At 45.9% G+C, this 13,006-nt stretch overlaps 1 protein-coding gene across 2 annotated transcripts in view; it reads left to right on the top strand.

Annotated features, from left to right (window-relative positions):
* Nucleotides 1-13,006, top strand: part of SORCS2 (sortilin related VPS10 domain containing receptor 2) — a 1,190,324-nt gene that overhangs the window by 988,876 nt on the left and 188,442 nt on the right. For both annotated transcript variants that reach the window (XM_073574542.1, XM_073574543.1), the window contains exon 8: nucleotides 10,224-10,313. In XM_073574542.1, the coding sequence (XP_073430643.1) occupies nucleotides 10,224-10,313 (90 nt within the window). The remainder of the gene's footprint in view (nucleotides 1-10,223; nucleotides 10,314-13,006) is intronic.

The following is a 13,006-nucleotide window of genomic DNA, read 5'->3' on the forward strand; positions in this document are numbered from 1 at the left end:
GCGTGTTATGATTGGGACACAGAGGAGGAGAGCAAGCCCAAGCTAAGCCACAGAAAACCAGAGAGGTTGGTAACTAAGCGGATTGCAGTCCCCTGATCCTATCCACACAACTAGCAGTAGCCATGGAGCGTGCCTACGACGATCCTAGATGCCTCGGCACAGCTGGAGAGCTAACTAAGCCTAAAGCAAGAAAGGGGAAATCTAAACTGCCTCAGAGAAGACCCCAAAGGAATAGATAGCCCCAAACATATATTGTCGGTGAGACAAGATGAAAACACAAACGCAGATAGGAAAATAGACAGAGCAAACGATGGGGCCCACACTGACCACACAGGACAGGAAAGGAAAGACACTGTCTGCAATCATGCAAAAAACCCTGCAGAAAAGGTCCAACACGTCTGAATGCAAAAATACTGAAGTCGCACGACTTCGCCCACTATATCAGCACTCTGGTATATTCTGAAAGCAGAGCAAAAAGAGGCCAATCTAATAAGGGACAAAACAAACTGGCACAAGCAGTAACATATGGATGGTGATTTAGCACAACCCCAGCCGGAGCTGGCTGACCCACACAACACTGAACTAGACAAAAACAGATCAAATGTGAAAAGAATAGCAAAAGAACACTTAGCTGAACATGCAGGGACTGAGCTGGAAACTAAGATCTCAGGAGGCAGGAAAAAAATCACCAGCAGGGATACAGGGAGTCGGCTGTCTTAAATCCAGTCTGAAACCCCAGATCTCCAATCATCGTCCTCATTATCAGGTGGCAAGCCTCTGTTAATCAGATCAGCTCCATTACCTCCAGTAACCACCAGAGGGAGCCCAGAAAGAGAACTTGCAACCCCTCTGTCAATTTGACCAGCTCCACTACCTTCAGTAGTAACCAGAGGTAGGCAGAAAGCGAATTCACAACACACGCGGCTCTGCTCCGTACACCTCGTACACAAATGGCTCCGCTCACCCCATACACACAGGGTTCCACTCCGCATACCCTATACACGCGGCTCCGCTCCTCTGTGCACCTCATACACACATATCTCTGCACCGTACACCTTGTGCACACACGGCTCCGTTCTCTACACCTCGTTCACACGCGGCTCCTCTCTGTACACCTTGTACACACACAGCTCTGCTTCATCCACCCTGCAAACCCCTCCTGACCCCACACAGAAACTTCCCCTCATCCAGCACCATGACAACCAGCACAGCAGAGTCCTGCATACAGAGGCCCCTGATCACGTGACCCCTGATTCCGCCCCTCCTGTGACCTCATCACAGGTCCTGTGCGCACAGAATAGCCCAGCAACGTCATTGCTGGCTGTGAGGTGAGGGCCCACTGCTGGCACCGGTGCCCCCCTGCCTGCTCAGGGGTCCAGAGCGGCCGGGCAGCAGAGCAGTGAGATTGATCCTCCTTGCTCTGCCGCAGAATGTAACTGTATCGGCGCGCTGCGCACGCCGATACAGTTACAGTGGTGTAGCTCCAAGTGGGCCCCTCAGAGCGTGGGGCCCGGGGCCAGAGCCCCCTCTGCCCCCCCGGTAGTTACGCTACTGCGTTGCGGGTATCATCCCGGTCTGAAGCAACACAGGTTCAGTCTTTCCTCCACAAGACACAAACTACTGGAAAATCCTCTCTCCAGTTTTGCTGACCAAAGACTGCCTCTAGAGCTCAGTTACGTAAACCCAGACCATGTGACTCTTTCCATCATGTGACTGACCACATGATTGTGACCTCACTCAGGTTCTGTCAGTACACAGCTCTGCAGGTGGAGATAAGGTGGACATCTTCCCACCCACTCTAGAGATGTCCACATATAACCAGCCCATGTATGAAACTTTAACTTAACCCTCACAACACGTAGTGTGCTGGAGGAAAATGCTATGGTTTCATACTACTGACGCCATTAAGCGCAGTGACACATATCTCCCCTCTATTACATTATCAGCGACTTTGTCACAATATATAAACATATACACACCTACAGACATTCAGTATATAGAACATCAATGTTTGATCGATGGGAGCCCAACCTTATGCCCTCCATAAATTAATAGAATAAAGTGGACTATAGCATTTAGGACTGAGCTGCAGTCCCTGGTTAGTGATGATCATACTAACTTTTTTCACTAAATAATATCAGATTCTTAAAGTTATACCATCAATATTTTAATTCTAGGAAACACGCAAAGATGTCTTTCTACTAAGCCGAAGATTTAGAAATGTCTTACCTGAACTTAGAGATGTCACTTGTTACAGGGAACCTCAGTGGTGTGACTCTACTTCTATGAAATCTCTGGGGTGTACAGTTGTGCTCAAAAGTTTACATACCCCGGCATAATTTTTGCCTTTTTTCAGAGAATATGAATGATAACGCTAAAACTTTTTCCCCTACTAAATGGGTAAATGTGTAAATGGTTAAGTAATTGGCTAAGTGAGAGAAAGCAGAGGGTGGTTATAAATGGTATATTCTCTAACTGGGTCGCTGTGACCAGTGGGGTACCGCAGGGGTCGGTGTTGGGACCTATTCTCTTCAACTTATTTATTAACGATCTGGTAGAAGGTTTACACAGTAAAATATCGATATTTGCAGATGATACAAAACTATGTAAAGGAGTCAATACAAGAGAAGATAGTATTCTGCTACAGATGGATATGGATAAGTAGGAAACTTGGGCCGAAAGGTGGCAGCTGTGGTTTAACAATGATAAATGTAAGGTTATACACATGGGAAGAAGGAATCAATATCACCATTACACACTGAACGGGAAACCACTGGGTAAATCTGACATGGAGAAGAACTAAGGCTAAGTGCACACGTACCGGAACTCTAGCGGAAATTACCGCGAGAATTCCGGAATTCCATTACGCGGGAAAATCGCATTTTAAATTCCCGCGATTTTCCCGTGGAAAAACTAGCATTTTGCAAGCGTAATTAGCTTGCAAAATGCTAGCGTTTTCCAAGCGATCTGTAGAATCGCTTGGAGAACTGACTGACAGGTTGGTCACACTCGTCAAACATAGTGTTTGACGAGTGTGACCAACTATTTACTACTGAGGCCGCCTATGCGGCATCAGTAGTAAAAGATAAAATGTACAAAAAAATAAAAAATGGTGTTATTCTCACCTTCCGACATCCCGCGGTAATTCGCGATGACGTCGCGCGAATGAACGCGAGACTTCGCGATCCCGCGAGAACGGACACCATCGTGGGCATTTTCGCAAAGGATTACTGGGAACGAGAGCGTGGAGAGAAGCGGGAATGCTGCGCGGGACGCCAGAAGGTAAGAATAACAATATTTTTTATTTTAAATTCTATTTTTTACAGGGATATGGTACCCAAAGCCCGGAGGACAGTCTCCTCTCCTCCGGACCGTGGGTACCATCCGCAAATGTTCTGCTTACTTTCCGCATGGTGTGCACAGCCACATGTGGGAAGTAAGCAGAACAATGCATTCCTATGGGTGCGGGATCGCCGCGATTCTGCAAAATTAATGAGCATGCTGCGGTTTTTACCGCGAAGCGATTCCGCCGCGGTAAAAACCGCAGCATTAGCACAGCATTGCGGAATCCCATAGGAATGCATGGGATGCTTATTTTTCGCGGCAAAATCGCGCGGTTAAAACCGCCGTGGAAACGCGAAAAAAACGCCACGTGTGAACTCAGCCTTAGGGTTCCTAGTAGTGATGGGCGAGTAGCATGCTCGGGTGATCGAGTATTTTGGCGTGCTCGAAGATTCAGTTTTCGTCATCTCAGCTACATGATTTGCGACTTGTAAACAGGCTGAATACATGTGGGAATTCCCTAACAAACAGGCATTCCGCACATGTATTTAAGCTGTATAGCTGTCGTAAATCATACAGCTGAGGCGACAGAAACTAAATCTCCGAGCACGCCAAAATACTCGGAGACCACCCAAGCATGCTCAGGGAGACCCGAGCAACGAGTATACTCACTCATCACTAGTTCCTAGTTAATGATATACTTACCTGGAGCAGCCAGTGCCAGGCAGCGTCTGCCAAGGCAAACCGGATCATGGGGTGCATTAAAAGAGGTCTGGATACACATGATGAGAGCATTATACTGCCTCTGTACAAATCCTAGGTTAAACCGCACATGAGTACAGTGTACAGTTTTGGGTACCGGTGCTCAGGAAGGATATAATGGAACTAGAGCGAGTACAAAGGAGGGCGACAAAATTAATAAAGAGGATGGGGGAACTACAATACCCAGAGAGATTAGCAAAACTAGGATTATTTAGTCTAGGAAAAAAGGCAACTGAGGGGCGATCTAATAGCCATGTATAAGTATATAAGGGGCAATATAAATATCTCTCCGAGGATCTGTTTCTACCAAGGAATGTGACGGTTACAAGGGGGGCATTCTCTGCGCCTGGAGGAGAGAAGGTTTTTCCACCAACATAGAATAGGATTCTTTATTGTTAGGGCAGTGAGAATCTGGAATTACTTGCCTGAGGAGGTTGTGATGGTGAACTCAGTCGAGGGGTTCAAGAGAGGCCTGGATGTCTTCCTGGAGCGTAACAATATTGTATCTTACAGTGATTAGGTTCTTTAGAAGGACGTAGCTCTGGCAATTTATTCTGACGGAATATAGGCTGAACCTAATGGACAAATGTATATTTTTGGCCTTGCTAACTATGTTACTATGGTTAGTGGTTGGGTGAAGCCATTTATTGTCAAACTATTGTGTTTTCTCTTTTTAAATCATAATGACAACCCAAAACATCCAAGCGACCCTGATCAAAAGTTCATATACCCCATTTCTTAATACCGTGTATTGCCCCCTCTGACATCAATGACAGCTTGAAGTCTTTTGTGGTAGTTTTGTATGAGGTTCTTTATTTTCTCAGATGGTAAAGCTGCCCACTCATTTTGGCAAAAAGCCTCCAGTTCCTGTAAATTCCTGTTCTGTCTAGCATGAACTGCGCGCTTGAGATCTCCCCTGGGTGGCTCAATGATATTGAGGTCAGGAGACTTAGATGGCCACTCCAGAACCTTTGCTTTGTTCTGCTGTAGCCAATGACAGGTTTACATGGCCTTGTGTTTTGGATTGTTGTCATGTTGGAATGTCCAAGTACATCCCATGCAAAGCTTCTTAGCTGATAATTGTAAATTTGCCTCCAGTACCAAGTGTACTCTGCCTTTGTAGCTCACACATCCTCAAAACATCAGCGATCCACCTCCGTGCTTTACAGTAGGAATTGTGTTCCTTTCATCATAGGCCTTGTTGACCTCTCTCCAAATGTAATGTTTATGGTTGTGGCCAAAAAGTTCAATTTTCGTCTCATCACTCCAAATTACCTTGTTCCAGAAGTTGTGAGACTTGTCTCTGTGCTGTTTTGTGTATTGTAGGCAAGATACTTTGCGGCGTTTGCACAGTAATGGCTTTCTTCTGGTGACTCGACCATGCAGCCCATTTTTCTTCAAGTGCTTTCTTACTGTGCATCTTGAAACAGCCACACCACTAGTTTTCAGAGAGTCCAGTATTTCAGCTGATGTTATTTGTGGATTTTTTCTTCCAGAACAATTCTCCTGGCAGTTGTGGACAAAATTTTTGTTGGTCTACCTGACCATGGTTTTGTTTTTACAGAGCCCCTGATTTTCCATTTGTTAATCACAATTTGAACGCTGCTGACTGGCATTATCAATTCCTTGGATATCTTTTTGCATCCCTTTCCTGTTTCATACAGTTCAACTACTTTTTCCTGTAGATACGTTGACAATTCTTTTGCTTTCCCCATGACTCACAATCCAGAAATGTCAGTGGCTGGATGAAAGATGCAAGAGTCTGTCTGGATCCCAGAAACTCACTCAACTTTTATGCACACACACTGATTACAAGCAAACAGGTCACAGATGAGGATGTTACCTTTAGTAGCCATTCCAACCCATTTGTGTCAACTTCTGTGCATGTTATCAGGCCAAAATCACCAGGATATGTGAACTTTTGATCAGGGTCATTTGGAGGTTTTGGGTCGTCTTTATGATTTAAAAAGAGAAAACACAGTAGTTTGGCTTCACCCTACCACTAACCATGAGTGGAGACAAAAGTTTTGGTGTTATCATTCATATTCTCTGAAAAAGGCCAAGAAAGCAAAAATTCTGCCGGGGTATGTAAACTTTTGAGCACAACTGTATGTTTTAATTACTACACAACGCATAATGTCCGAGGTATGCTCCTGCTTACCAAAAGCCTCAGAAATATGCTTCTACTTAATAGATTCTTCAGATGTATACCCTTGCTTACCAGAAACCTAAACGGAATGCCTTGGTAATCAGAAACCTCAGAAATTTGCCCCTGCTTACAAGAGGTTTCAGGGGTATACACTGCTTAACAGACACTTTAGAGGTATGCACCTGATTACCAGAAGTTTTAGTGGCATGCCCCTGCTTACTAGACACTTGCCCCTGCTTGCCAGACTCCACAGAGGTATGCCTCTGCTTACCAGAAACCTTAGAGGTATGCCCCTGCTTACCAGACTCCACAGAGATATGCCCCTGCTTACCAGACTCCACAGAGGTATGCCCCTGCTTACCAGACTCCACAGAGGTATTCCCCTGCTTTCCAGAAGCCTTAGAGGTATGCCCCTGCTTACCCTACTCCACAGAGGTATGCCCCTGCTTACCAGACTCCACAGAGGTATGCCCCTGCTTACCAGACTCCACAGAGGTATGCCCCTGCTTTCCAGACTCCACAGAGGTATGCCCCTGCTTTCCAGAAGCCTTAGAGGTATGCCCCTGCTTACCCTACTCCACAGAGGTATGCCCCTGCTTACCAGACTCCACAGAGGTATGCCCCTTCTTACCAGAAGCCTTGGAGGTATGCCCCTGCTTACCAGAAGCCTTGGAGGTATGCCCCTGCTTACCAGAAGCCTTGGAGGTATGCCCCTGCTTACCAGACTCCACAGAGGTATGCCCCTGCTTACCAAAAGCCTTGGAGGTATGCCCCTGCTTACCAGACTCCACAGAGGTATGCCCCTGCTTACCAGAAGCCTTGGAGGTATGTCCCTGCTTACAAGAAGCCTTAGAGGTATGCCCCTGCTTACCAGACTCCACAGAGGTATGTCCCTGCTTACTAGACTCCACAGAGGTATGCCCCTGCTTACCAGAAGCCTTAGAGGTATGCCCCTGCTTACCAGACTCCACAGAGGTATACTTTTGCTACTCTACAAATATGATGTGATGTTATATTTGATCTTTCTGTCACTTTATCTGAAGACATAACTGTTCCAGTGTTCAGTACTATAAATAATCAAAAAGCCTGGCACAGCAGGATGTATTATACAATCCCTTTGCCCAATAAATCTACGTAATCTAATTAAATTCTGTGTGCTGTCCGGCCACTTCACTGTTACCTCCTGAATCTCTTGCTTATGTCAAAATAAGGAATTTAAATCAAAAGTGCTACCAGCAGCAGATAGGGGTAATTCATTTTGCTTGATGTTCATGTTGCCGTGATGAGGAGGGACAGTGATTGATGGTATAAATGGCTTCTTCCTTTATGAACTGCATATTGTCGAGATATGATGCGAGGTTGAGTGATTTATGAAAATGGAAGGTAAACATAGGTTCTGCTGCTACATGGGAATTTACAATCACGGCTACCTCTAGGCACATTCAGTACTGGAAAACCCTTTGTTTCCTTCAACAGTTCCTGAAATTAGCTGATGAGGTGTGTGGGTAGCGATTATATGTGTCCACATGTAGAGAAAAGAAATTAACACCTAAACACATAATAATAAGTCTTATAACGACCATGCAGATTAGATGAATGGTTGACGAACTTGCCAATTTTGGTGGAACTGGCCAGCCATCTAATGCGTAGTTTGGTATCCTAACTCTCGCCTGATGTCAGATTTCGAAGAAAAGAAAGAATGAGCATGTTGGATTTCAACATGCCCAATCCTTTTGTTTTAGGTGAAAAAGCTGCTGTGCCTGGCAGCATCTTACTCCCTTCTCCAACACAAAACATATACACGCTCATCCAAATCAAGCATGCATGTGAGTAGTGGAGTCCTAAGGAATAGCTGTTGACCCAAAGGAGCATTCATCTAACGGCCAACTCAAGGGAACGATGGAGCCGCCATTAGGAATTAGATGGAAAGTTTGTAACCCCCTGAAACCACCCACAGAGTGCAATAGATATGAAAACCAATGTATCAAATGTACGCTAATAAGCCGATTACCTTGGTAAATAAATTTCATTACTTATCAAATACTGATTCTGAATATCAGACTGTATTATACTCCACAGCTACAATCGCAATTCTTGGTTGTTGCTGAAAACAGTAAGCAAGGTTTTCAGCAGACACATACTTCAAGGCAAGCCATACCTCAGCTCCTGTAGTAGACGGGGTGAGACCATTTCCAAGTTGCGTATTTGCTCCGTTTTCTTACACTCGTAAGACTGTGTGCCCACGTTGCATTTTTATGCGTTTCCGCCGCGTTTTTGCCGCAGTGGAAACGCTTAAAAAACGCTAATAGAATGCATCCCCATGCAATCCTATGGGATTCCGCAATTGCTGTGCCCATGCTGTGGGTTTTATCGCTGCAGAATCGCATAGCGGTAAAATCCGCAGCATGTCCATTATTTCTGCAGAATCGCAGCGATTCCGCCGCCATAGGATTGCATTGAAATGCTCACTGTACGCATGTGGCTATGCCCACCTGCATAAAGTGAGTGCTTCATGTGTGGATGGTACCCAGGGTCTGAAGGAGAGGAGACTGTCCTCCATGCCCTGGGTACCATATTCCTGTAAAAAATAGAATTAAAATAAAAAATAGGGCTATACTTACCCTCTGTCAGCTCACAGAGCCTTCCCGCCACTCAGCCACGCTGCCAGCATCTTCCGTTCCCCGGGATTCCTTGCGACAATGACCTCTGATGACGTAGCGGTCTCGCGTGATGCTACGTCATCAGAGGTCATTGTTGCAAGGCATCCTGGGGAACGGAAGTTGCCGGCAGCGCCATGAGGGCCGGGACGACTCCGGGGGCCGACGGAGGGTAAGTATGTCTATATATATATTTTTTTCTTATTATTTTTTACATTCTATCTTTACTATTGATGCTGCATAGGCATCAATAGTAAAAAGTTGGCCACACTTGATAAGCGCTAGGCTTGACAAGTGTGACAACCTGTCAATCACTTTTCTAAGCGATGCTTCAAATCGCTTGGAAAAGCGCGAGCATTCTGCAAGCTAAAAACGCTTGTGTTCAGCGAGACAACGCATGCGAATTCCACATGCGTTTTACCCGCGGCGGGAGTTGCAGAAATGCTGCGGACATTTCTGCAATGTGGGCACATAGCCTAAATGGTCCAAAAACGCAATGGAATACTTATGCAAGGTAATTCAGTGACAATCCTGAAGTGTTGTACACATGACATGATCAGTAAATTTCAGTCCGTCTCTGCAGCGTTATATTTTCTGCAGCATCTCAATTCTTTGTGCATTTTTGCCTGCGTTTTTGACTCACTGAATGGACAGGAAAAAAACGCATCAGAAATGCATAAAAAGCGTGCATATTTTCCTCTGCATTTTTCTGCTAAGAGATGCAGAAACCTTGCAGAAAGTTCTGCAAGCAAATACGCAACGTGTGCACATAACTTAAAAGTAATGTAATGTATGTACACAGTGACTGCACCAGCAGAATAGTGAGTGCAGCTCTGGGGTATAATACAGGATGTAACTCAGGATCAGTAATGTAATGTATGTACACAGTGACTGCACCAGCAGAATAGTGAGTGCAGCTCTGGAGTATAATACAGGATGTAACTCAGGATCAGTAATGTAATGTATGTACACAGTGACTGCACCAGCAGAATAGTGAGTGCAGCTCTGGAGTATAATGCAGGATGTAACTCAGGATCAGTAATGTAATGTGTGTACACAGTGACTGCACCAGCAGAATAGTGAGTGCAGCTCTGGAGTATAATACAGGATGTAACTCAGGATCAGTAATGTAATGTATGTACACAGTGACTGCACCAGCAGAATAGTGAGTGCAGCTCTGAAGTATAATACAGGATGTAACTCAGGATCAGTAGAGTACAGTATGTGCCATTTTTTCCTGTTATAATGGTATAATAATTGTGCTATATGAAACGCATTAAACAATCACAATTGTTATGTAATTTATTTCCTAGCAATTACACTATTCCGCTATTATTTTACAATTTGCTTGTGATTTTTTTTTTTTTTTGCAGACAACGGCGGGAAACCAAAGTAAATACTATGTATCCTACCGGCGAAACGACTTTGTGCAGATGAAGCTTCCAAAATATGCTCTTCCAAAGGTGAGTTAAGCAGTTTTTCTGGTACACGGCAATGGACCGCTGGCTGTTCTCAGGACGAGGGTTTGTATAAACAACACATTCTGATCTCAGAACCCAATGATTACACAGAGATGAGAACAAGAACCTCACCGCTGTGTGTGACGGCAGAAGCTACAGTTCCAAAACAGCCATGCCCAAGGCAGCACACAGCAGTGCCAGCATAATAGTACTGTCTGTATATTAACGCCAGCCAGTCAGCTGATCTGTAGGGGTGAAGAGAGTCTGACCGCCAGCAATCAGAAATGGGTAAATAGATAAACTGTAGATTTATACAGAAAAAACAACATTGGATGGAGAGATGGATAGATATGAGATAGATAGACAGATAAATAGCATTTGCTATTGAGTGCCGTCCACTTTTTCACCATTTTTTGCTTTACTTAGATAAAGACAGATATAACAAACTGTATATATATATATATATATATATATATATATTGTAGGGATGTGACTCGCTTAGGTGCAGCGGGAGACAAATATGAGACAGGTTCTTCAACAGTGCTTGCGGTTTATTCACGTCATAAACGCATCAGGCAGCGTAACACCAAAAAGTAGCCTTTAGCTCAGGCAAAATAACACAAAATGTCCGTGGTTGTAGACTCAGAGCAGGAGTCTCAGCACACATGGGAGGCTTAGTCCTCCCCACATACAGCTCCCTGGTTCAGGAGCAGGCCACATTATAAGGCTGTAGCCACACCCACGATCCCAGCAGCTGACTGGTCACCTGACTGTGACCTCACCACAGGTCCTTCAAACAACAACAATAACCATACCTGGTATGCTTTACTTATGCCTTACATTATAGAGACAAGCCATTTATGAGGCATATATCTCCCATCGATTACACGACCCTTAGCCCTGCCACATACCTCCCCCCTCTGCCTAAAGCCGTAGGGCTTGGCACTTTCACCTACCAGGCAAGGGATTCTGGAGAGGGCATCGGCATTCCCATGTAGCTTCCCGGCCCTATGCTCTAATGGAAGATGAAGTCTTGTAGGGCTAAGAACCAGCGGGTGACCCTAGCATTCTTGCCCTTTGTTTCCCTCATCCACCTGAGTGGGGCATGGTCGGATATTAACCTAAACTTCCATCCCACCAGGTAGTACCGTAATGTGTCCACTGCCCATTTTATAGCCAAACACTCCTTCTCTACAACTGAGTAATTTCTCTCACAAGAAGTCAACTTCCTACTCAAGTAGAGAACAGGATGCTCCTCCCCACATATCTCTTGGGAGAGGACTGCTCCTACCCCGACATCTGAGGCATCTGTCTGGAGGACAAATTCACGCTTAAAGTCTGGGGCCACCAAAACGGGTTGCTTACAAAGAGCTCCCTTCATTTCCTGGAAGGCTGACTCTGCTTCTTCGGACCAGCTGACCATCACTGACTTTGTCCCCTTTAGCAGATCAGTTAGAGGTGCAGCCATTGTGGCGAAGTTTGGGATGAACCTCCTGTAATATCCCACAATCCCCAGGAAGGCTTTAACTTGCTTATTTGACAGAGGTCTCGGCCATGTTTGAATTGCCTCCACTTTATTGATTTGGGGTTTGATCTCGCCACGCCCCACTACATATCCGAGGTACTTGGCTTCTTCTCTCCCCAAGGCACACTTCTTCGGGTTTATTGTAAACCCCGCCTCTCTTAGAGCGTCAAACACTGCTTGGACCTTTTCCAGGTGAGTCTCCCAGTCCGGGGTAAAGATGACGATATCATCCAGATATGCGGCAGCATATAGCTTATGAGGCGCAAGGATTCTATCCATCGCCATCTTGAAGGTTGCCGGAGCTCCCTGTAGGCCAAACGGCATCCGGACATACTGGAAGCACCCGTCTGGTGTGGAGAATGCCGTCTTCTCCTTGGCTTCCTGTGCCATGGGAATCTGCCAATATCCCTTTGTCAGATCCAAAGTGGTTATGTACCTGGCCGGTCCAAGTCTCTCGATGAGCTCATCAACGCGTGGCATGGGATAAGCGTCGAACTTGGAGACCTCATTCAACTTCCGGTAATCGTTGCAGAACCTCCATTCACCATCAGGCTTTGGGACCAGGACAATCGGGCTCGACCAGCCACTCTTGGATTCCTCAATGACCCCGAGCTGCATCATACACTGCACCTCTTTGGAGATTATCTCTCGCCGGGCCTCAGGAATATGATACGGTTTCATGTTCACCCGCACATGTGGCTCGGTCAGAACTTCGTGCTCCACTACCTTCGTGCACCCTGGCACCTCTGAGAACAGGTCCCTGTTTTTCTGGAGTAACTCCCGGCACTGCTGTTTCTGGGCCTTCGATAGCGTCTCTGCTATGGTAACCGCTCCAATCTCCCCTTCTAGGTTGCCCAGCAAGCACGGAGTTACCACTGGCTCTCTATCTTGCCACGGCTTGATGAGGTTGACATGGTAAACCTGGTATGGCTTCCGTCTTCCGGGTTGGTGGATCTTGTAGTTTACGTCTCCCAGCTTCTCCACCACCTCATATGGCCCTTGCCACTTGGCCTAGAACTTATTCTCCACCGTCGGGATTAGCACGAGAACGCGGTCTCCCGGATTGAACTGCCTCACTCTGGCTGACGGATTGTAGACCCTGGCCTGAGCCTCTTGTGCCTGGCGGAGATGTTCTTTAACAATGGGCATCACCTTCGCAACTCTCTGCTGC

The sequence above is a fragment of the Dendrobates tinctorius genome, unplaced genomic scaffold (genome assembly GCF_039654945.1).
Source record: "Dendrobates tinctorius isolate UK_male_01 unplaced genomic scaffold, ASM3965494v1 ptg000039l, whole genome shotgun sequence".
In the NCBI taxonomy this organism is placed as follows: Eukaryota; Metazoa; Chordata; class Amphibia; order Anura; family Dendrobatidae; genus Dendrobates; species Dendrobates tinctorius.